Source organism: Danio rerio, chromosome 8, assembly GCF_052040795.2.
Source record: "Danio rerio strain M-AB ecotype USA chromosome 8, GRCz13ab, whole genome shotgun sequence".
Classification (NCBI taxonomy): domain Eukaryota; kingdom Metazoa; phylum Chordata; class Actinopteri; order Cypriniformes; family Danionidae; genus Danio; species Danio rerio.
The window spans coordinates 728,546-753,811 of NC_141028.1; the positions used below are offsets into that span (position 1 = coordinate 728,546).

General features: G+C 33.7%; 1 protein-coding gene across 1 annotated transcript in view; it reads right to left on the reverse strand.

The window, feature by feature from the left end:
* Positions 1-12,439: 12,439 nt before the first annotated feature.
* Positions 12,440-25,266, reverse strand: part of cep120 (centrosomal protein 120) — a 45,094-nt gene continuing 32,267 nt past the window's right edge. The window contains exons 17-20 of the mRNA XM_087264107.1: positions 20,466-20,588; positions 18,784-18,882; positions 13,093-13,238; positions 12,440-12,970 (exon numbers count right to left, since the gene is read on the reverse strand). Coding sequence (XP_087120233.1) covers positions 12,775-12,970; positions 13,093-13,238; positions 18,784-18,882; positions 20,466-20,588 — 564 coding nt within the window. The 3' untranslated portion in view covers positions 12,440-12,774. The remainder of the gene's footprint in view (positions 12,971-13,092; positions 13,239-18,783; positions 18,883-20,465; positions 20,589-25,266) is intronic.

Consider the following 25,266-nt stretch of genomic DNA (forward strand, 5'->3'; position numbering starts at 1 on the left):
TGATCTAATTAAACCTCAACCCACTAAACTAACTAACCAAAGAGGAATCCAGAAACAAGACCGTAATTTTAAGCGCGACACTTAACTAAACTTCATAACTATTCCAAGCACATACATACAAATGTGGCAACACCTCCATAAACTACAAGAAGAATACTATGCTGCTCAAAAGACTAGATTTCTCATGAACACTGTTAGCCATTAGCAAAACAAGAGCTCTGATGATCCAATTCCCATAAAGATCGTTCAACTTCTCAATAACTTCGCCAGCTTGCCTAAAAAATAGATCACTTAATCGAGAGAAACTAAACACAACAGCAGTAAAACTACACATACACAAATGAACAGGCCAGTCGGCGCAAGTGAGGAGTTTGGCGGTGGGCCAAGCGCTCCTGCTGAACAGCGCAAGCGCACGCCTTTTATACTTGGCGGACCAGCTCCTGATTGGTGCACCGATTGCGTCATGATGGTGATTGACAGCTTTCTCAACCAATGGTTGCACACCTAGAACAGGACAGAGTACGCACTGAAGTGAGAGGAGAACGCAAAACAGAAAAGAAACAACAAAACACCACAAAACGTAACATCTGCATTAAGGTTCGTACACTCCGGGACGCTTTTCGTTTGTGTTTATCGTTAGCATTTTACGAGACGTTTTTCCGCATTTAAACCCAAGCGATATTCACCGGCGTCAAGCAGAAGAGGATGCAAAATCACTGCTTGACGATAGATGGCGCTACACAACTTTAAGCTTCCAACACCCGCTTGTAACACGGAAGAAGAGGAAGAGGGAAAGTTTTTACGCTTATTGTTAAGGTTACTGGTGACTCGAACAAGCATGGATGGTTCAAGCAGCAGTTCCAGCTCTAGCAATGAAGAAATGATGATTGTTCACAGAGCAATAAGCAGCTCCCTGTTCATATCGACCCTGGGCAGCTTCTTCAATGTGCGCTCGCATTGATAGTTTTGCACTTGAGCGCCTCCAACTGTTTACGGTAACTTCTGCAGCTCTGTGCACGTGAACAAATGTGCCAAGCTGATTGGCGGAGAAGGTTTTAGCGCGGTGCGTCAAAACAAAAAAACAAGCATGACGTTGACGCTGACGCACATTGACGCACTTTATATAGTCACGAGGTGTTAAACGTTGACAGAAAACGCAAGCAAAAAACGTCTCGGTGTGCACAGGCCTTTATAAACATTTAAAAGAGCCTAACATTAGATATGCAGTGAATGAAAAGTAACTACAGATTAAAAATATGTATATATATATATATATATATATATATATATATATACACACAGTTGAATTCAGAATTATTCGCCCCGTTTATTTTTTTTCCCCAATTTCTGTTTAACAGAGCAGATTTCTCCAGCATTTCTAATCATAATAGTGTTAATAACTCATCTCTAATTACTGATTTATTTCCTCTTTGCCATGATGACAGTAAATAATATTAGACTAGATATTCTTCAAGACACTTCTATACAGCTTAAAGTCACATTTAAAGGCTTCACTAGGGTAATTAGGCAAGTCATTGTATAATGATGGTTTGTTCTGGAGACTATAGAGAAAAAAAAATAATGCTTAAAGGGGCTAAGAATATTGACCTTAAAATGGTGTTTAAAAAATTAAAAACTGCTTTTATTCTAGCTGAAATAAAACAAATAAAACTTTCTCCTGAAGAAAAAATATTATCAGACACACTGTGAAAATTTCCTCAATCTGTTCAACATCATTTGGGAAATATTTAAAAAAGAAAAAAAAATCAAAGGGGGCGAATAATTCTGACTTCAACTATATATATATATATATATATAGGAAATGTGCAAAAAAATTATTGCAGTATTTGTATACCACCAAAAAGTGCCAGAAATGCAAGCCTGTTCCACATCTAACACCAAAACCTTTATTACAGTTAAAGATATTTTGCTTTTGTTTCGTCTCTTCTCAACTCATTTGACTTATTATTATTTTCTCTGGACGAGTGCCACTTTGAAGAGAGCCCTTACGGTGTTCAGCGTAATTGAGCACACCCCATTATTAAAATGAATATTGTCCTCCATTTCTCAGTGAATATGGGCAGTGCATTTAAACAAAACAGATATATTTATTAAAATAAGCATTTAGTCACCAAACATATTCAGAAATAGAAAGATAATACAATTAAATTCAAGAAGAAAAAATACAACCTACAAAAATGTTTCATTTTTTTGCTTCTCTTGATTTTTCTTCTTTTTTAAATTTGTATTTGATATTTTTCTACTAGTTTTTGCAGCATTATCGTACGTCATTTTGTTAGATCAGCTCCAGATTTGGCTTCAGTACTGAATAATCTAATGTATATGCACAAATATAATATTGTAGAGCATCTTATTAAAATATTAATTTAAAGAGAGATTTGTGAGGCGTGTACTTATATATGCTGAGCACTGTCTATGGAGCTGCTGTGGGCGTGTCTTATGCAAATTACTGCACGAGGACACCCCCTCAGAACTAATCAAATTCACTAACAGAAGAAGTGTTGTGAAGATGGCGGACAGTTTTTGTGAGGTTCAAATGTGCATATAAATATGAAAAACATATGCAATTATTAGTGGATGAAACCCAGTGTCTCAATTACTAAACGTGTGTGAAATATGCGCACGGATGTTTTCACAAATAAATCATGATTCATCAAAACTTCTGTGCTAAATTTATTTTAAATCTGAGGAAAAAAAATTCAAAACTTTTAATAACACGAAAATATATGCAATAATCATGTGTAATCTTATAAATACCAACAAAACGTGACATATAATTAGATATTTTATTTACAGGGTCAATGAAAAGTACACAGATAATTTATATTAAAGAGTAATTCATTACAGTCTATATAGCAGCGAATTTTCTCTGGACGAGTGCTGCTTTGAGGAGAACTCTTATATGGCGCCGTGTGGGCGTGTATTATGCAAATGACTACTCCTCATGCATATGCTAATTTAGAACACTAATAGAAGAACAAGTTTAAATACAAAGTGATGTGCGTACGCATGTTTTCATTATCATGCGGAAAGTTCAAATGTGCATATAAATCTGAAACACGTACGCGATTATGAGTCAATGACAGCCAATATTTTTGACTTGTCCAGAAAATGCTGCTCGACTTCAGAATCTGTGGATATGTGGACTATAAACAAGAGTAAGTCTCTGAGTCTTCAGTGTTTTGTGGTCTTCTTCAATCCTCTTCTGTCTGCATGAGTTCAACACTTTTGTACATAAAGCATAAAAAGGCCAAAAGATGTTGTTGTGAATAAAGTCATGACCGAACTTTCATTAACACGCAGTGGATATCTTGATTTCAGTGCAGTCTGGGAAACTCATCTGGAGACAAATGAAGATGATTATAATCTCTCAGTTCTTCATTGTTGATTCTGTGCAAAATATGTAAATACTCTGGTAAACTTCTGAAGAAGTAAACACTTGTTTAATGAAACCATTTCAATAATACATTTTTAAAACTAAAGAAAAAGTACTTTTTTATTGGAAAATGAGGTCATTTTTATTTTATTTTTTAAACAAAATAAAATTTGATTTTTTTAATGAGCTTATTAAGTTTTTTATTAGTTTGAAGCAGAGAGTGATACTTAATGTCAAGATTTTATTTAACCAATTATGTTTTCTATTGGAAAACAGTTTCCAGTAAAGAATGTTAGTTGTGTGTAGGAGTTTGTGTTCCAAAAGAAAATTTATTTTATGCAAAAAAAAAAAAAAAAAAATGTATATATATATATATATATATATATATATATATATATATATATATATATATATATATATATATATATATATATATATATATATATATATATATATATATGTATATATCAGAGGTCGTGTTAGACTTTCTCATTGTCTGTCATTTTGACGGAGAGGGTTGTAAAAATTCTGTCATAACCTATCACTGCCCGTCCTTTAATTTGCATATTTTTTAATCATTTTTTTCATTCATACTTTAATAATGAACTTGCACGATGAGCATATAGGCTAAACTATTCATTTACTTTTTTGACAAATGAACAAAAACTCTAACTCTAATTTATTGTTCAACAATATGTTTTTTTTTTTTTTTTTGCACTGACAGCAGAGGGATTTAAAACACGACCATTTGTGCCTGAACACAGGCAGATATAAACAACAAAATACAGTTGAAGTCAGAATTATTAGCCCCCCTGAATTATTAATGCCCGTTTATTTTTTTCCCCCCAAATTCTGTTTAACGGAGAGCAGATTTCCCCAACACATCTCTAATCATAATAGTGTTAATTACTCATCTCTAATAACTGATCTATTTTCTCTTTGTCATGATGACAGTAAATAATATTAGACTAGATATTCTTCAAGACACTTCTATACAGCTTAAAGTCACATTTAAAGGCTTCACTAGGGTAATTAGGGTAACTAGGCAGATTAGGGTAATTAGGCAAGTTATTGTATAACAGTAGTTTGTTCTGTAGACAGTCGAAAAAAAAAAGGCTTAAAAGGGCTAATAATATTTTTTTTCTCCCTAAAATGGCTTTTAAAAAAAATTAAAAACTGCTTTTATTCTAGCCGAAATAAACAAATTTTCTCCAAAAGAACAAATATTATCAGACATACTGTGAACATTTCAGTGCTCTGTTAAACATCATTTGGGAGATATTTCAAAGGGTTGCTAATATATATATATATATATATATATATATATATATATATATATATATATATATATATATATATATGGCAACAAGTTGACGCAGTGGGTAGCATTCTGACCGTACATCAAGAATTGTTTTATTCTGAATAGACATTTCACAATTTCAAAATAAAAAAGCATTATGGGCGGCACGCTGGTTTTTACTTTGGCCTCAGAACAAGAAGGTCGCTGGTTCCAGTCCTGGCTGTGTCAGTTGGCGTTTCTGTGTGGAGTTTGCATGTTCTCCCCGTGTTGGCGTGGGTTTCCTCCGGGTGCTCTGGTTTCCCCCAAAGTCCAAACACATGCGCTATAGGGGAACTGATCAACTAAACTGGCCATAGTGTATGTGTGTGTGTGTGAATGAGTGATTATGGGTGTTTCCCAGTACTGAATTGCAGCTGGAAGGGCATCCACTGTGTAATACATATGCTAGAATAGTTGACGGTTCATTCCGCTGTTGCGACCCCTGATGAATAAAGGCACTAAGCCGAAGGAAGATGAAAGTAAGTATATATTTTTATTTATTTTACTGGTAGACGGATCTGTAAAAGTACATTATTTTATTGAAAAACTATAAAAAAATGCAGGACTTTTACTTAAAAACAAACATTTTTGTGCTGTAAAACAAGGAAAAAAATTTCAATGAAAACAGAGACAAAAGTTAAAAAATACTCTTTTTTTTAAAAAAGGAAAATAACTAAAGTACTTGCATACTTACAAAAAAAAAAAAAAAAAAACAGCCAGAAGTACATTTTTATTAGAAATCCAAACACAATTATATATATTATATATTATATATATTTGTGTGTGCATTTCTTTGTGTAAATTTGTGTGTATATCTATGTGTGTCTGTGTCTAAATGTCTATATGTACTGTAAGTCTGTATAAGTGTGTGTGTGTGTATCAGGTGCTCCTTAGATCTCGTCCCTCAGCATCTGTGCTGGGTCACTCCTCTGGGTCACCAGAGGCGCTGTGATTGATGGTTGGGTCGGCTGCTCCTGGATCAGCTCTTCATGTGGATCATCAACCTTATTATTCCTGTGTGTGTGTGTGTGTGTGTGTTTGCGTTGGCGGTTCGCTCTGCTCTTCACATACTCATTCTGTAGGCTTTGGACTCACCGCTGCTTTTCTTACCACAATTACACACATATTACTGGAGGTCAAGGCTCTGCGGTGACCAGAGCGACTGTATTACTGTATTTCTGACAGATCAACTGCAATGACCTGCTGATTTATATTCACACTCGTGAGAAACTGTGCTCAGATCAGTGTGACACCACTTCACTGGATTATTTCTGTCTGGAATTTGCTGGAAGTTTGACTCTGAGGTCATCACTGCGTTGCTATCTGAACACAGTTACGGTGCTTCTCTGTCACTGTTGTTTAAACCCACTGTTGGGTTAAAATTTGGCTATACGTTTAATGTCTGAAAACAAATTAAAAACAAACAAAGCACTTTTACTGGAAAACTAGACAAGAATAAGTTTTTACTGGAACACCAGACAAAAGTACTGTTATTTTTACAAGATCACCAGACAAAAGTAGTTTTTTACTATATCACTAAAAAAGGTACTAATTTTTAGAAGATCCCCAGACAAAAGTAGTTTTGTTACTAGATCACCAGACAAAAGTACATTTTTTTTACTAGATCACCAGACAAAAGTACATTTTTTTTACTAGATCACCAGACAAAAGTACAGTTTTTTAAAAAGATCACCAGAAAAAGTACTGTTTTTTAAATATATCACCAGACAAAAGTGCTGTATTTTTACCAGATCACCAGACAAAAGTAGTTTTTCACTAGATCACCAGACAAAAGTACTGTTTTTTTACTCTATCACCAGACAAATGTACTGTGTTTTTACTAGATCACCAGACAAAAGTACTGTTATTACTAGAACGACAAACAAAAGTACTGTTTTTAGTAGATCATCAGACAAAAGTAGTTTTTTTTACTAGATCACCAAACAAAAGTACAGTTTTTTAGCAGATCCCCAGACAAAAGTAGTTTTTTTACTAGATCACAAAAAAGTAGTTTTTTACTAAATCACCAAAAAAGTAGTTTTTTACTTGATCCCCAGACAAAAGTACTGTTTTTTACAAGATCACCAAACAAAAGTACTGTGTTTTACTAGATCACCAGACAAAAGTACTGTTTTTTTTTACGAGATCACCAGACAAAAGTACTGTTTTTTTTACTAGATCACCAGACAAAAGTACAGTGTTATTACTAGATCACCAGACAAAAGTAGTTTTTTACTAGATCACCAGACAAAAGTACTGTTTTTTTAATTGATCACCAGACAAAAGTACTGTATTTTTACTAGATCACCAGAAAAATCAGTTTTTTTTAATAGATCACCAGACAAAAGTACTGTATTTTTACCAGATCACCAGACAAGTATTTTTTTGTACTAGATCACCAAAAAGGTAGTTTTTTAGCAGATCCCCAGACAAAAGTACTGTGTTATTACTAGATCACCAGACAAAAGTACTGTTTTTTTTACTAGATCACCAGACAAAAGTACTGTGTTATTACTAGATCACCAGACAAAAGTACTAATTTTTATTAGATCACCAGACAAAAGTACTGTTTTTTTTACTAGATCACCAGACAAAAGTACTGTTTTTTTACTAGATCACCAGACAAAAGTACTGTGTTATTACTAGATCACCAGACAAAAGTACTAATTTTTACTAGATCACCAGACAAAAGTACGTTTTTTTTACTAGATCACCAGACAAAAGTAGTTTTTTACTAGATCACCAGACAAAAGTACTGTGTTATTACTAGATCACCAGACAAAAGTACTAATTTTTACTAGATCACCAGACAAAAGTACGTTTTTTTACTAGATCACCAGACAAAAGTAGTTTTTTACTAGATCACCAGACAAAAGTACCGTTTTACTTAAAATTAAATTAAATGATACTTCTCTCACTTTTTAGATTATGTATATACAGTATATTGAAAGTGTTTTACTATAGTATGGTGCAAAAACACAATATTATTTACTATAATACTTCATACAGGTTTAAGAAGCACAGGTTACATGACTAAAAACAGAAAACTTTTTCCTTTCCCATATTAAAAACTACTGTAGTAATTTATAGTAAAGATAGTATTTTTGAACCATACTAGAGTACTTCAATTAATCTGTTAATGTAATTCTACAATAGCCATGGTAACACAACTATAGTAATTGATCTGCTGTGGTGATTCTACAGTTGCTATGGTAACACAACTATAGTAATTGATCTGCTGTGGTGATTCTACAGTTGCTATGGTAACACAACTATAGTAATTGATCTGCTGTGGTGATTCTACAGTTGCTATGGTAACACAACTATAGTAATTGATCTGCTGTGGTGATTCTACAGTTGCTATGGTAACACAACTATAGTAATTGATCTGCTGTGGTGATTCTACAGTTGCTATGGTAACACAACTATAGTAATTGATCTGCTCTGGTGATTCTACAGTTGCTATGGCAACATCTAAGTAATAAAGCCATGAGCCAATACTGTAATTTTCTACAACTTTAGGGAATATTATACTACAATACACCACAGTTTACTGTAGTAAAATCTAAAGTATAGTACAGTAGTTTATTAGTTAATACTACAGTATGCTGGAGCATTCATTAAGAGTAGTAAATACAATAATATAGAGTATAATACTATAGTGTGGTTCAGATAATGTACACACTGAAGTTCTCAGTGTGTGTGTGTGTGTGTGACGTGAAGAGAGAAAAGGAGCTCCACCTGTTTTTTCTAGCTCAACACTTTTAATAATTCTTCAGACAGCCGAGTTTTCCCAGTTCTTCAATATTGTTCCCAGCGGAGCGTCGTACATTTGTAAAGCAAATAATGTAGATTGTGTGCATCAATCACAGCCCTGCAAAATCAAGATCGTCTGCAAACATACATGAGAAAACAGCCTGAGGAATTTCCTGCTTAGAGACCCACTGTCACAAGCAATCAGCACATCCAGCTGAAAACCTGCTGAAAACAGAACAAGCAGAAGAGCTGGACTACATAACATGGATTATCTCGTCAGATTACAAAAATCGAGTACCTGTAATTAAACTAATCAGATTACAGTTACTTTCATGGATTACCTCATAATTATATATTATCGACAAAGTTCACAATTCACTTTTCTCGCAATAGGAATGGATTTTGTTATCTGGATTATGTCAGACTCCAAAAATCAATTACTTGTAATTAAACTACTTTTTAAAATACTCGTAATCAGACTACAGTTACTTTTATGGATTATATCAAGATGACATATTATTGGAAAAAAATGACAGTAAATTATACACAGTGCATTGATTCTACAGTTCAAAAGTAATCTAAACATAATCCAAAAGTAGTCAGATTACATTACTTTACATGTGTAATCTAAGAGATTGTATTACTGACCAAAAACATTGTCATGTAATCTGTAATAAATCATTGAGGACAGTTCAAAAGTAATCCAAATGTAATCCAAAAGTAGTCAGATTACCATAAATGTGTAATCTAAGAGAATATATTATCGATCAAAAATCTTGTCATGTAACCTGTAATCAGTAAAGGAGTACAGTTCAAAAGTAATCTAAAAGTAATCCAAAAGTAGTCAGATTACCATAAATGTGTAATCTAAGAGATCATATTACAGACCAAAATCTAATGTAATTTGTAACCAGTAACTTAGTATTGTTCAAAAGTAATCTAAATGTAATCCAAAAGTAGTCACATTACATTACCATAAATGTGCAATCTAAGAGCATATATTACTGAACTGGTTGCAATGTAACCTGTAATCAATCGAGGAGTTCAAATGTAATCCAAAAGTAATCCAAAAGAAGTCAGACAGTTCAAAAGTAACCCAAAAGTAGTCAGATTACAATGAATGTGTAATTTAGGAGAATATATTACAGACCAAAATCTAATGTAATCTGTAACCAGTAACTTAGTATAGTTCAAAAGTAATCTAAATGTAATCCAAAAGTAGTCAGATTACATTACCATAAATGTGTAATCTAAGAGAATATATTACTGAACTAAAGTTGCAACCTAATCTGTAATCAATCATTTAGGACAGTTCAAAAATAATATAGTCAGATAACCATAAATGTGTAATCTAAGAGAATATATTACCGACCAAAAATCAAATATAATCTGTAATCAGTAACAGAGTACAGTTTAAAAGTAATCTAAATTTATTCCAAAAGTAGTCAGAGTACATTACTGTAAGTGTGTAATCTGATAGACTATATTACTGACCAAAAATCTTGTCTTGTAATCAGTAACTTTACAGTTTAAAAGTAATCCAAATGCAATCCAAAAGTAGTCAGACAGTTTAAAAGTAATCCAAAAGTAGTCAGTTTACCATAAATATGCAATCTAAGAGATTATATTACTGACCAAAAGTTGTCATGTAATCTGTAATAAATCATTGAGGAGAGTTCCAAAGTAATCTAAATGTAATCCAAAAGTAGTCTTACAGTTCAAAAGTAACCCAAAAGTAGTCAGGATACCATAAATGTGTAATTTAGGAGAATAATTAATTTAGTACAGTTCAAAAGTAATCTAAATATAATCCAAAAGTAGTCAGATTACATTACCATAAATGTGCAATCTATTATATTACTGACCAAAAACCTTGTCATGTAATCAGTAACTTTGCAGTTCAAAAGTAATCCAAATGTAATCCAATAGTAGTCAGGTTACAGTAGAGGTTTTGTAAACAGTGAGCAGTTGATCAGTAATGCGGTGTGTGTGTGTGTGTGCGTGTTCACTGCCGTTAGCGAACAGGAGTTCAGAAGTTCAGAATAACAGCAGATCTGTGTGTGTTTCTGGAGGCCGATGATGAACCACATGAAATACTCAGACTGTCAGCGTCTGCGTGTTATTCTACATTTCTCTGTACTCGAGCCCTTTTTTAAATCACTTGCAATAATATTAGTTCATCAAACACTGCAGCGAGTAAGAAACGTCCACAGAGAGCAACACGATGATGATTTGTTTTGGGCTTTTGAACTGAAAAACACACACAGACGTTTCCATTTACAGCTTTCTGCAGCTCTTGAAAACATGTAATTCATAATAAAAGCATTCCACTATCATTAAAAAAATACCATAATCATTATAATTCAGTCTGACGCTCAGTAAGCTGAAGGATTTTCACTAGTAATCAATAAAACAGCAATAATGCAGCCCTTTATGAGCTCTCCTGACAGACAGGTTTCCCTAAATGTGACGCTTCAGTGCTTTTTTTAAATTCTAAATTACTTTATAATTTGTTAAATTAATAATAACCACATTCAGGACATTCTTCAGCACAATATGAAGAAAAGAATGTAAACCTTTACTCATTGTGTCAAACTAAACATAATATGAATAGTTTCATATTCATTCATTCATTCATTCGGTTTCTTTTGGCTTTAATCAGGGGTCACTACAGCGGAATGAACTGCCAAACTTATCCAGCATGATATACGTAGCGATTACCCTTCCAGCTGCAACCCCGGTACCGGGAAACACCCATACACTCCCGCATTCACACTCATACACAACAACCAGTTTAGTTGATCAGTTCCCCTATAGCGCATGTGTTTAGACTGTGGGGGAACCCGCAGCACCCGGAGGAAACCCATGCCAATATGGGGAGAACATGCAAACTCCACACAGAAACACCAACTGACCCAGCTGGGACTCGAACCAGTGACCTTCTTGCTGTGAGGTGACTGTGCTACCCACTGCGCCACCATGCCACCTTCACCTACAGTTTTTAAGTGTACATTAAAAATTTAAGCAGCACTGCGGCCTCACAGTAAGGTCACTAAATCGAGTCCCGGCTGGGTCAGTTTGTGTTTCTGTGTGGAGTTTGCATGTTCTCCCCGTGTTGGTGTGGGTTTCCTCCAGGTGCTCCGGTTTCCCCCACAGTCCAAACACATGCACTATAGGGGAACTGATCAACTACACTGGCCGCTGTGTATGAGTGTGTGTATAAGTGAGTGTGTATGGGTGTTTTCCAGTACTAGGTTGCCGCTGGAAGGGCATCCGCTGTGTAAAACATATGCTGGAATCATACACATTTTCATCACTAAAATTCCATGACCTCATGTTTCATGCAATGTCTACATTCATTCATTCAATTTCTTGTCGGCTTAGTCCCTTTATTAATCCGGGGTCGCCACAGCGGAATGAACCGCCAACTTATCCAGCAAGTTTTTACGCAGCGGATGCCCTTCCAGCCGCAACCCATCTCTGGCAAAGCAATGTCTACATATGCATGGTAAAAGAAAAACAATGTGTTCATATTTATAACAGCATATCAGAAAACACACAGAAATCTATTCAGTTTCAATTTATATTCATATCAATGTATAAGTGATTTACATAATGATTACACCACTAATAATGTTAAAGTATGTGATTGGCCAAGGACAGAATAGAATTTAAACAAGTAAACCTATATTCAAGTATACAGATCTCTGTTTTCCATGACTTTTCCAAACGTTTTCCACGTTTTTCCAAATGAACCCTGTGGAATAGTTGGTGGTTCATTCCGCTGTGGTGACCCCTGATAAATAAGGGACTAAGCCGAAAAGAAAATGAATGAATGAATAAACGAATTCTAAATTTGGTGTCGACCATTTTAATTTGGTGAAGTTGATTCATTTTGTAAGTGGACTCCATAATAAAGCCACACAAAATAAAGTGTCAGACGATGATGAACGGCAGGAAAATATTTATTAAGCATATTCATAAATGAAGTAAAAACACTAAGAAACACTATAAATAAAGTCAGATATGAAGCCCTGATGAGGAGTCTGTAATAAAGTGACCTGTTGAGAAACAGCGCCCCCTGCTGAACACACACACACACACACTCGGATTTGAGGAAGAGTGTGTATATGCACATCTGTGTGTGAGTTCATGTATGTGGGCACGTATGTGTGAGTGAGTGTGTGCATGTACATATATGTGTGTATGCATGTCAATGCGAGTGTGTGTGTATATGAGTGTATGAGTATGATTGTGAGTGTGCATGTGTGTGCATATGTGTTCAGGAGGGCTTGATGGCCTGTTGGATCTGCCGGTCCAGCTCAGCGATGATGCGGTCGTGGTGTGTGTATACGCCGGTGCGCAGCAGTGTGTCTCTCTCCTCCAGCAGACGCGTCACGTGTTCATCTGCGCCCTCCGTCACACACACCTGTGCTGCGTCTGTCCAACCATGCGGCGGATCCTCCTGCTGCTTCAGCCTGGATCAATCAATCAATCAATCAATCAATCAATCAATCAAAAAAAAATCAATGTTAGTGCATGTGTGTGTGAGAGGGTGCATTAGTATTAGTGTGTGTATGCATGAGTGTGTGTGTGTGACCTGTTGAGCTGGTTGCGTATGTCCTGCAGCTCTTGTTTGTCGCTCTTCACCGTCTCCTTCTCTTCAGCGGCCAGAAAGCGCAGACGCATCTGATCCAGCTCCTGCTGCTGCTTCTTCAGACGACACAGAGCGCTCTCCTGCTCACGCTGAACACACACACACATGCACACCTATTAGTTTGACTTGATGATGTTCACAGATTTTCATTGTAATGAGATAGAAACGAGACTCCTGTTCCTCCAGCAAACGCATCATCGATCTGGGATGTTTGGATATTTGTGCTGCTCATAACGTAAAGATGATGACGATGATGATGATTTCTGGATGCTCTCAGACGCACGTTTACATGCCAGTGATCAGAGACTGTGGTAAACTGGTGGTGGTGTGGAGAGACCCCCCTCATGATGCCGAAGCACTTTGGGTGTATGGCCATACATGCGCTACATAAATACACATTACATTACATGTCATCTGCAGTCTTTCACAGAGAAACACACACAGATATCCTGCAGACTGGAGGAGTCTGCTTCTGTCTCCTTAACACACACACACAATCTGCTTGTGTGTGACCAGCAGATGACCCACAGACACACTGCAGATGAGGAAGACTCCACAGTGAGCGGAGAGAAACATCTGCACTCATTCTGCTGATTTACATTATAGAGAAACTGCAGAAACTCTCTCATCTCTCAGAAAAAATAAAATAAAATCACAGTGAGAACGCAGAGTTACATGAGGAAAAACCCGGAATATAGAGGAGTGAAGACAAAGATGAAAAAAAGTAATTAAATCAGAAAAAAATTAACTAAAATGGGGAGATTAAAATACTTACATTTAAACAAATAAACTCAAAATCAGGAGATTAAAGTGGAAAAATAATATTTAATTAAATATTTAATATTTGATAAGTGGTAAAAATCTTCTCAAGACTGGATGCATTACAGCTGCTAGGATGATACCACGTAATGGAAGTGTGCCAGAATGCCAGAAATGAAAGAGTGGATTAATGGGATGATTGAAATTGCATCATATGCTGGGGAGATTGAACAATGAAGGAGAAGTACAGGTATATGTATGTGATGTATGTGAGTATATGAGTATGTACATTCACACCACAACCTTAATTTCCATATACAGTTGAAGTCAGAATTATTAGCCCCCCTGAATTATTAGCCTGCTTGTTTATTTTTTTCCCAATTTCTGTTTAGCGGAGAGCAGATTTCTCCAGCACATTTCTAATCATAACAGTGTTAATAACTCATCTCTAATAACTGATTTATTTTCTCTTTGTCATGATGACAGTAAATAATATTAGACTAGATATTCTTCAAGACACTTCTATACAGCTTAAAGTGACATGTAAAGGCTTCACTAGGGTAATTAGGGTAAAGTTAGGGTAATTAGGCAAGTTATTGTATAATGATGGTTTGTTCTGTAGATTTTCAAGAAAAAATATATCTTAAAGAGGCTAATAATATTGACCTTAAAATGAGGTTTAAAAAATTAAAAACTGCTTTTATTCTAGCCGAAATAAAACAAATAATAGTTTTCCCAGAAGAACAAATATTATCAGACACACTGTGAACATTTCCTGAATCTGTTCAACATCATTTGGGAAATATTTAAAAAAGAAGAAAAAAATTTGAAGGGGGTCGAATAATTCTGACTTCAGCTGTATGTTTGCTAAACGTTGTTTTCCTTGTTCAGCCACCTGTCACACCAAAAAAAAAAACATGTAACATGTATCATATGTATGTGTAGTGTGACGTGTGTTCTTTGTTCTTGGCTGTTGAACAATAAAAAAAAAGTTGAACTATAAAAAAAATTAAAAATCAAAATTTTGAAAATAATTGTGACTTTTCAATTCAGCCCTTAAATAATTCTATATGTACACTCAGAATCAGGAGAAAGACATCAATATTGAGTATTAAAGTCCTGCTAGAGAAAAATACTAGTACTAAAAAATACTAAAAAAAACTGAATTCTGTGTGGAGAAAGAAACTAAATATATAATAATAATAATAATAATAATAATAATAATAATAATAACAATAATAATAATAATACATTTATATATTTTGTAAATCTGAATTTTGAAAAGGCACTGTGTCCTCAGGTTCGATTTCCAGCTGGGTCAGTTAGTGTTTCTGTGTGGAGTTTGCATGTTCTCCCCGTGGGTTTCCCCAACAGTCCAAACACATGTGCTGTAGGGGAATTGATTAACTAAATTGGCTGTAGTGTATGAGTGTGTGTTTGTGAATGGGTGTTTCCCAGTACTGGGTTGCAGCTGGAAGGGCATCTGCTGTGTAAAACATTTGCTGGAATAGTTAGCATTTCGTTCCGCTGTAGCAACCCCCTGATGAATAAAGGGACTAAGCCAAAGGAAAATTAATGAACGATTTGTGAAAAAGAAATTGTGAAATGTCAATTCAGAATTTAAGAAAAATTCTCTAGATGCACACTCAGAATAAGGAGAAAATGAACTCAAAATTGAGACATGAACATTCAGAATTTTTGCTGGGAGAAAAAACTCAGAATTCTATTGAAAAATAAAAAAATATGAATAAAAAAAATCAAAACTTTGTGAAAAAAAACACCCTGAAAGATAAAAATTAAGAAAACAAATCTGAATTTGATTTGTGAAATGTCAATGCAGCCTTTAAAATATTCAAACAACTGAATTTTGATAAATAAATGTAAAATAAATTAATTAATAACAAATAAATGTAAAACTGAGAGATGAAACGTCAGAAAAGTTTAAAAAGGAAACTTTTGTTAAAAAAATAAAAATTCTCTTAAAAAAATAAATAAAAATTAATTTGAAACGTTTCTTTTTAATACTTTGATTAAATAAATTGTGAAACGTCAATTCATAAGTAAAAAAAATCATTCTAGATATACACACATTCAAGAGAAAAAATAAAAGAGATAAAGACAAATTTAAGAGAGAAAAAATCTGTGTGAAAAAACCCTTTAAAAATAAACATTAATTAAACAATCGAAACTTTGAAAAGATTTGTAAAATGTCAACTAAGCCTTTAAAACATCTAGACGAACACAGAATCAGGAGCGGAAAAAATAATTTTGAATATAAACGCAAACTCAAAATTAAGAGATGAAAAGTCAGAACTCCTGGTGGGAGAAAAACAAGATAAAAAAATCTGAATTCTATAATAATAATAATAATAATAATAATAATAATAATAATAATAATAATAATAATAATGATTCATTAATTTACCTTTGGCTTAGTCCCTTATTAACCAGGGGTTGCTACAGCCTAAAGAACCAACAGCTACAACCCAGTACTGGGAAACACACACACACACACACACTCATACACTACAGCCAGTGTAGTTGATCAGTTCGCCTATAGCGCATGTGTTTGGACTGTGGGGGAAACCGGAGCACCCGGAGAAAACCCACGCCAACACAGGGAGAACATGCAAACTCCACACAGAAACACCAACTGACCCAGCCGGGACTCAAACCAGAGACCTTCTTGCTGTAAGGCCACAGTGATAACCCCTGCGCCACCGTAATGCCCCTAATATTTCTCATAATTTTGAAAAGAATTATAAAATGTCAATGCAGAATAAATAAACAAAATCTAGATGTACAGTTAGATTTAAGAGAAAAAAAAAGAATTTTGACAAATAATCTCCAAATTGAGAGGTCAAAACTCCTGAAGGAAGAGAAAAAGAATTACAATTTGAAAAAAATCTGAATTTTGTAAAAAATAAAAAACAAAATAAGATAAATAAATAAATAAATATACTTAAAAAAACTGAATTTTGTGGACATAAAGACAAAAAAATGTTAATTAAAATAATTAAGATTTCTAAAATTCTAGATGTCCACTCAAAATCAGGAGAGAAAACATTATAATTTTGACAAATAAAAGTAAACTTGACAGATGAAAAGTCAAAACTCCGGGTGAGAGAAAAAAACAAGTTGAAAAAAATCTAAAAGATGTAAAATAAAATACTAATACACATTTAAAATGGTTTGTTTTAATAGTTTTTATAATATATTTAGAATTTTTAAAAGAATTGTAAATTTCTGTAAAAATCCAGACGTGCTTGGAAAAACTGAGGAGAACATCAGTGTGGGAAACAGTCTGAAGCTTTGATAAAAACGCGACGTGAAAAAGTATCCACTTAAAGATGTTTCAGCAGGCCGGGCTGATATTCAGATGTTTAATGTTAAACATAATACAGCGCTGATTTACAGCTCAATATCAGATCTGTGTTCTGCAGAGCCGAGCTCATAAATCATCGTCTGCGAGAAGAGAAAAGCAGCTGCTCTACGTCTGCAACAGTTATTAGCACACCATAAAACTGTTTATCCTCACAAACTGCAGCTTTTACATCATTACAGATCTACAGGCGGACTTTTCAAGCGGAACTATTCTGCAAAAATCACTTCTATAAGAGCTTTAAACCCAGTTGTGTGTCAGCAGTGTGTGAATATCTCCCGCCACTAATGCTCAACATGAATTCCTTGGGTTTGTTAGAATCAGACTTGATGCAGAAACACTTTGATTGACATTCTCCCTTTGTATGTGTCATCAGAGGGGGAAAGCCCCGCCCACTAGTGCTCATCTCATTAGCATAAACAGCAGCCCTGAGTGAGAAGCAGCCGTCTGTTCATTAGCCATTAGAGTGTTTGAGCTGCTGAAGATGATGTCAGCATAGACTGTTTAACTGCATTTTCTAGACAGTTTAGGAAAAATTAAGTTTTATTTTATACTATGGAATTTAAACTTTTTAAAAACCCCTTGTGCAAAAACTAACAATAAACAACTTCAAAAATAAAAATAAATACTGTATGCGTGAATGTGTTGTTCATTGTTCATTCATGAAAGTAATTACATTAATTAACAATAACTAATATAATCTTACTGTTAAAGGTGCCATGAATGATTTTATCAATGTAATCTCTTTACTAAAACATGAAGAGAAGGCGGGGCATAAAGCAGCTCCTCCCCTTCAAAAAAACAAAACAAGCCTTAAATAGCATCAAATGTATGCAAATGACAAAAAGAGGGTGGGGCATGTGAGAAACTGAAGTATGAGGAGAATTTAATCTGATTGTCTGGCTGGTGTCCTGCAGATTTTAGCTCCAACACACCTGTAGGATGTTTCTAGAAAGCGTAGCTAGAGTTTGATTATCTGATTGGGGTTGGAACTAAACTTTGCAGGACACCGGTCCTCCAGGACTGAGTTTAGGCGGACATGAAAAAGGGGGATTTTTATATGTTTATATACGCTGCATGTGAATTTTGGCTCTGTTTTGGACACACTGGATTATAGATATCATTCAGACTAACACACTCATTCCAACATCTAAACAACTTTATTTTAATTTTACAAAAACTTTAAGAATGACCAAACTTCTAAGTTAATATATATATATATATATATATATATATATATATATATATATATATATATATATATATATATATATATATATATATATATATATATATTATTCTGCTAAATATATAAATGAATTTACAAGTACTCTTCTTTTGTGAACTGATTTACACAGAACAGTTTAACTTATTCACAGTATTTAAAGCAAGTACAAGTAACTGTTCCTAAATGCTCTATAAATGAATAATAATCCCTTACTGTACTTTTTTCAGCATATCAGAGATTGAATAATAAAACAGTAACGTCTGACCTGTTTGAATCTGGCCAGCTCCTTCAGCGCTCGCCCCCACTGCTGCTTATAGTGCAGCTTAGATTTAGTGGCCGACTCCAGCTTACGCTCCAGCTCCACCTGCACAAACAAACAAACAAACAAACAAACAAACAAACAAACAGTGAGTGAGTGAATGAAAGAGTCAGTGAATAAAAAGGTCAATGAATGAAAGAGTAAATGAGTAAGTGAATGAGTCAGCAAATGAATGTGTGAGTGAATGTGTAAATGAGTGAATGCATGGCTGACTAAATGAACGAGTGAATGAACGAATGAGTGAATAAGTGAATGAATGAATCAGTGAATAAATGAATTGATGCTGAATGAGAGTGAATTAATGAGTAAATAAATGAAAAATGAGTCAGTGAAAGAAAGAGTGAGTGAATAAATGAATAAGTGAATCAGTGAGTCAACGAGTGAATAAATGAGTGAATAAATGAATGAGAGAGTGAATGAATGAGTCAACAAGTGAGTAAATGAATGAGTGAATGAGTCAGTGAATGAATAAAAAAGAGTGAATGAGTGAATGAATGAATGAATGAAGTAAATAAATGAATTAATGAATGAATAAATAACTAAATGAGTGAAGGAATGGGTGAATGAATGAATAAACGAGTCAGTGAAGGAATTATTGAATGAGTGAGGGAATTAATGAGTGAGTCAACAAGTGAGTGAGTAAATGAATGAGTGAATCAACGAGTAAGTAAATAAATTAATTAGTGAATGAATGAGTAAAAAAACTGAATGAGTGAATGAATGGGAGAATAAATTAATAAATAAGTCAGGGAATGAATTAATGAATGAGAGAATTAATGGGTGAGTGAAATTAGTGAAAGAAAGCGAGTGATTAAATGAATGAGTGTACTAGTGAGTTAACGAGTGAGTAAATAAACAAGTGAATGAGTGAATAAATTGAGCGAGTGAATTAATGAGTGAGTCAATAAGTGAATGAGTGAACGAATGAGTAAATGAGTCAGTGAGTGAATGAAAAAGTGAATGAGTGAGTAAATAAATGAATTAGTGAATGCATGGGTGAAAGAATGAATAAATGAGTCAGTCAATGAATGAATGAGTGAAACAACGAGTAAGTAAATAAAGGAATTAGTTAATGAATGAGTGAATAACTGAATGAATGAATGAGTAAATAAATGAATGAGTCAGTGATTAAATGAATGAATGAGTGAACTAATGAGTGAGTGAAATTAGCGGAAGAAAAAGCAAGTGAGTCAACAAGTGAGTAAATATAAAATTAATGAGCGAATCAACAAGTGAACGAGTAAATGAATGAGTGAGTGAAAGAGTAAATAAATGAATTAGTAAATGAATGGGTGAATGAATGAATAAATTAGTCAGTAAATGAATGAGTGAATGAATTAATGAAAAAATGAGTGTGTGAATGAATGAGTGAATGAATTAATGAATAAATGAGTGAGTGAATTAATGAACAAGTGAAATTAGTGAAAGAGTGAGCGAATAAATTAATGGGTGAATCAGTGAGTCAACGAGTGAGTAAATAAACGAGTGAATGAATGAGTGAGTGAAACAACGAGCAAGTAAATAAAGAAATTAGTTAAAGATTGAGTGAATAACTGAATGAGTGAATGAATGAGTGAATGGAGTGAGTGAATGATCATCATCTCAGGATCATTAAGCTGTTGTCTGACCTTCTCCAGGGTCAGCAGGTTAATCTCGGACTGCAGTCGGGCCTCTGGACGGACACTCTGCTGATCCCGGAACTGCTGGAACTCTTTCTCCAGATGACGGTGTTTACTCTCAGCCTCCTGCGTCTGCACGGACACACAGAGTTAATGGTTATACATCACCATTATTCATTTATTTAATTGATGTAAAAGAAAATCTATAAACAATAAAACAACGGACAAGCGAAGAAAACATGTGGAATAATCAGACTTTCTTCCTACTGTTCACTACACTAAAGATCAGGGTGCATGTACTGAAGGTGTGTGTGTGTGTGTGTGTGTGCAGCTCTTCCAACAGCTCTGCTAGTCCTGTAACTCCTCAACAGTGTCAGACAGCAGTGTTCAGTCCTGCTAAACTCCTCCAGCTCTCCATCTCAGTGTGTGTGTGTGTGTGCGTGTCTCCATCCCCTGACAGAAAGCAGATGCGCTGAAACCTGACACGCGCAAACCAGAAGAAAGCAGCAGAAGAAGACGGCGGGAGGACGGCGCTGGATAAACCGGTCAGAGTGTGTGTCGGCATGGGACAGATGTATGTTTACATGATCCTGACACACACACACACACACACACACGCATCACGGCCGCTCTCTCTTCACATGTCAGAAACCTACTTTGCTTGATTTGTTAGCATGGCGGCGGCGGCCAGATGTTTTCTGGGAAGAAATGAGACGACAGACTGAAGTATTTCAGTAGGTGGGCTGTCTGAGATCTTCAACACAAAACACACACGCTGCAGAAAACACACTCACTTCTTCCTGATTCACTACATCAGTGTGATAATGAGAGATTGAATACACAGAAATACACCAATCACTTAAAGTCAGGATCTTTATATTTACATATATACTTAAAGCTGCGTAGTAACGAATTACATAATTATAGTTCAAAAATTAAGTGCTTGGAAACTATAAGAGGAGCTACTAATAAAGATACTATAAAACTGACTACAGTTACTTCTATGGATTACATCATGATTACATATTATTATTATTTCTGACAATGTCAGACAGTTGTTCATATGGGTAGTAATGGACTCTATGTAATCTGTAATCAGATTACAAACACAAAGTAATTGTAATGAGAGTAAACTGCTTTTGAAAATACTCATACACAGATTACAGTTACTGTTACATCAGGATTACATCAGGATTACATAGTATTGTTAACATGATGACAGTAAGTTGTTCACAATCAATTAATTAATTCTCATAATTTTTCTTGCCATTCATATATAATTATATTACATATGAATGGAGTAGGGCCAGACCGATTCTGCGAATGTTTTTTGCCATTTCTGCAGAGAATTTTGGTAAAAGTCTGGGGATTTCTGCTGAATTATTTTGGGAGTATCATAACTAAAACCCTAATATGTAAAATAAAAATGAATACATTTTAAACTTTTATTTAATGTTTAAAATGCAAATGCAATTACATTCACTTTATTTGGGAAATAAAGCAAGTTTGTTATATAATATATCTAGTAAAAAATAAAAAATATGACTGTACAAACTGCATTGTGCATAAATCAGATGAACATTTTCATATTAGTCAATAATATTACTGAAAATAATAAAAAAAACTGAATAAATATAGATTTACACATTTACTCAAGTAAACAAACAGAATTAATGATGGGCTAAAATTCTGTGGAAATCCGCGTAATTCTGCGCGCGCAGATTTCGGGTGGGCCTAGTCATGACATATGAATTACTGTTTCTGGGTCCAAGCCACTACTCATTAGATTTGATAAAATATTTGTTTTTGACCACTTTTTGGTCGCATCACACATTAAAATGAATTTTATATTAAATAATGGGCTACTTAACAGTCTCTGGACATCAATATTTTAACAATAAAAAATAAATAAACCACTTTCTGGTCACTGCACTGAAAAAAATTATTCAAGGATGATTCCTTGGATTTACTCAATTTTTTACGTTAAGTGGTTGTAAACCCTTTAATTGTGTTGAATTTAAACAAAAAATTAAGTTGAACATTATTCAATTTAATTTGTTTGTTTAAATTCAACACAAATAAATTGTTTGCAACAGTTCTGCATGCAACACTTTTTTTTAGTGTGGGTATTAGGCAGGTTATATATATATATATATATATATATATATATATATATATATATATATATATATATATATATACTGCGATTGTGATTTTCGAAATTATTACAGCGCTTTGCAACTGTTTATTATAACCATTTGATGAGTCTCCCCATGCAGTTTGATAGTAATGGATTATATGTGACCTGGATTATGTAATCAGATTACAAAAATCAAGTACTTGCAATCAGAGAAATCAACTTTAAAATACTATTAATCAGATTACAGTTACTATTTATGGATTACATCATAATTAGATATTATTATTGATATGATTTCTAATGCTTATATATTTTTCCTAATAAATCTCCCTCTTATAAACGTTCATCATTCTTCATGTTCTTTCAGAAGAGAAGGGTTATATGACGTGAATTCTGTCATCTGCACTTCTAGCATTTGTAGATAAAATATTTGATGATATTGCTGCTGTGAAATTATCAATCAATAATAATATAATGTGAAGAAAATGTGCATTTTATTACCCTTTTATTATTTACTGTTACTCTTATCAAACACTTACAGTGAGATATATTGGTGTGAGTATTGTAAAGTATCAACTGTCCATCATTGCACTTTAAACAATCTAATGTAATCGAAATGTAATCCAAAAGTAGTCAGATTACATTACTGTAAATGTGTAATCTAAGAGGTTATATAACTGACCAAATATTGTCATGTAATCTGTAATCCGTAACATGTTACAGTCCAAAAGTAATCTAAATGTAATCCATGAGTAATCATTACATTACTATAAATGTGCAATTCAGGAGATTATATCGTCACAGAATTATAAGGCTCTATCTGACATTTTTGTCAAAATTGAGTTATTGGCATTTTTATTAAATGACAATTTATTTACATTATGGGATTTTTTTATAAGTTGTTTACATTAAGACTTTTTATTGATCTTAATTTTTATTTATTACTTTTGGATTACATTTGGATTTTAATTAATCTAAATGTAATCCAAAAGTAGTCAGATTACATTATTGTAAATTTGTAATTTAAGAGATTATATTACTGACCAAATATTGTCGTGTAATCTGTAATCAGTAACATGTTACAGTCCAAAAGTAATCTAAATGTAACCCAAAAGTAACCATTACATTACTATAAATGTGCAATTCAGGAGATTATATCGTCACCTTAGAATTATAAGGCTCTATCTGACATTTTTGTCAAAATTGAGTTATTGATATTTTTATTAAATGACAACTTATTTGCATTATGGGATGTTTTCTAAGTTGTTCACATTTTAAGACTTTTTATTTAAAATTGCTATATGTAATGCAAAAACTTTGAAGCTTAATATCTTAAAATCATCCAGAACGTATAGAACCTTATAATTCCAAGGTGACGATATTACTGACCAGAAATCTCATGATGTAATCTGTAATTAGTCCGAAATTAATCTAAATGTAATCCAAAAGTAGTCAGATTACATTATTGTAAATTTGTAATTTAAGAGGTTATATTACTGACCAAATATTGTCAAGTAATCTGTAATCAGTAACATGTTACAGTCCAAAGGTAATCTAAATTTTATATCGAGATTATATCGTCACCTTAGAATTAAAAGGCTCTAGTTATTGACATTTTTATTAAAAAACAACTTATTTACATTATGGGATATTTTTATAATAGACTTTTTTTTTTATTGCTATATGGAATGCAAAAACTTTGAAGCTAAATATCTCGAAATAATTTAGAATGCAGATAAAACCTTATAATTTCAAGGTGATGATATTACTGACCAAAAATCTCATCATGTTATCTGTAATTAGTCCAAAATTAATCTAAATGTAATCCAAAAGTAGTCAGATTACATTACTGTAACTGTGTAATCTAAGAGATTATATTACTGACCAAATATTGTCATGTCATCTGTAATCAGTAACCGAGTACAGACCGAAAGTAATCTAAATTTATTCCAAAAGTAGCCAGATTACATCCCAATGAATGCGTAATCTAAGAGATTATATAACAGATCAAATATTTTCATGTAATCTGCAATTGATTACAGTTCAAAAGTAATCTAAATGTAATTTAAAAGTAGTCAGATTACATTATCATAAACGTGTAATCTAAGAGAATATTTAATTGACTACACATTTCATCAAGCAATCTGTTGTCAGTAACGGAGTATAGTTAGTAATAGTCAGTAATAGAGTATAATTAGTAATCCTCCAGCTCTAGTGGAAAGAAATTAAAGTGGATCTTTCATCAGTGCATCACATTCATCAAAATCAATCAAAAAATGCATTAAAAAACCTGATGATGCAACAAGAGCTGATCTAAGTGTGTTACTGCAATCGACAAGATTCACAAAAAAAGTTCCTTCATTCTGGACATGTTTTTAACTCTTATCTTGAATTTTGATATTTGTGTTGACTTTGGAGGTATTTTTGGCTCAAGCCCTGACCCAAATAAAAGCTCGTCTTCAAAAACAGACAGCAGAGGAAAAGCAGATGCTCCAACATAAACACTGGCAGACGCTTCAAACAGAGAATCACTGAGAAACGCTCAACACCAGGAATACTGCTGTTGATGGATGTGTGTAAAACCAGGCGTGAGTGCAGTCATGTCAGCAGGAGTATAAGTGCTGAAATTACACCAGCAGTGAGAAATTACACACGTTTTTTCCTCATTTT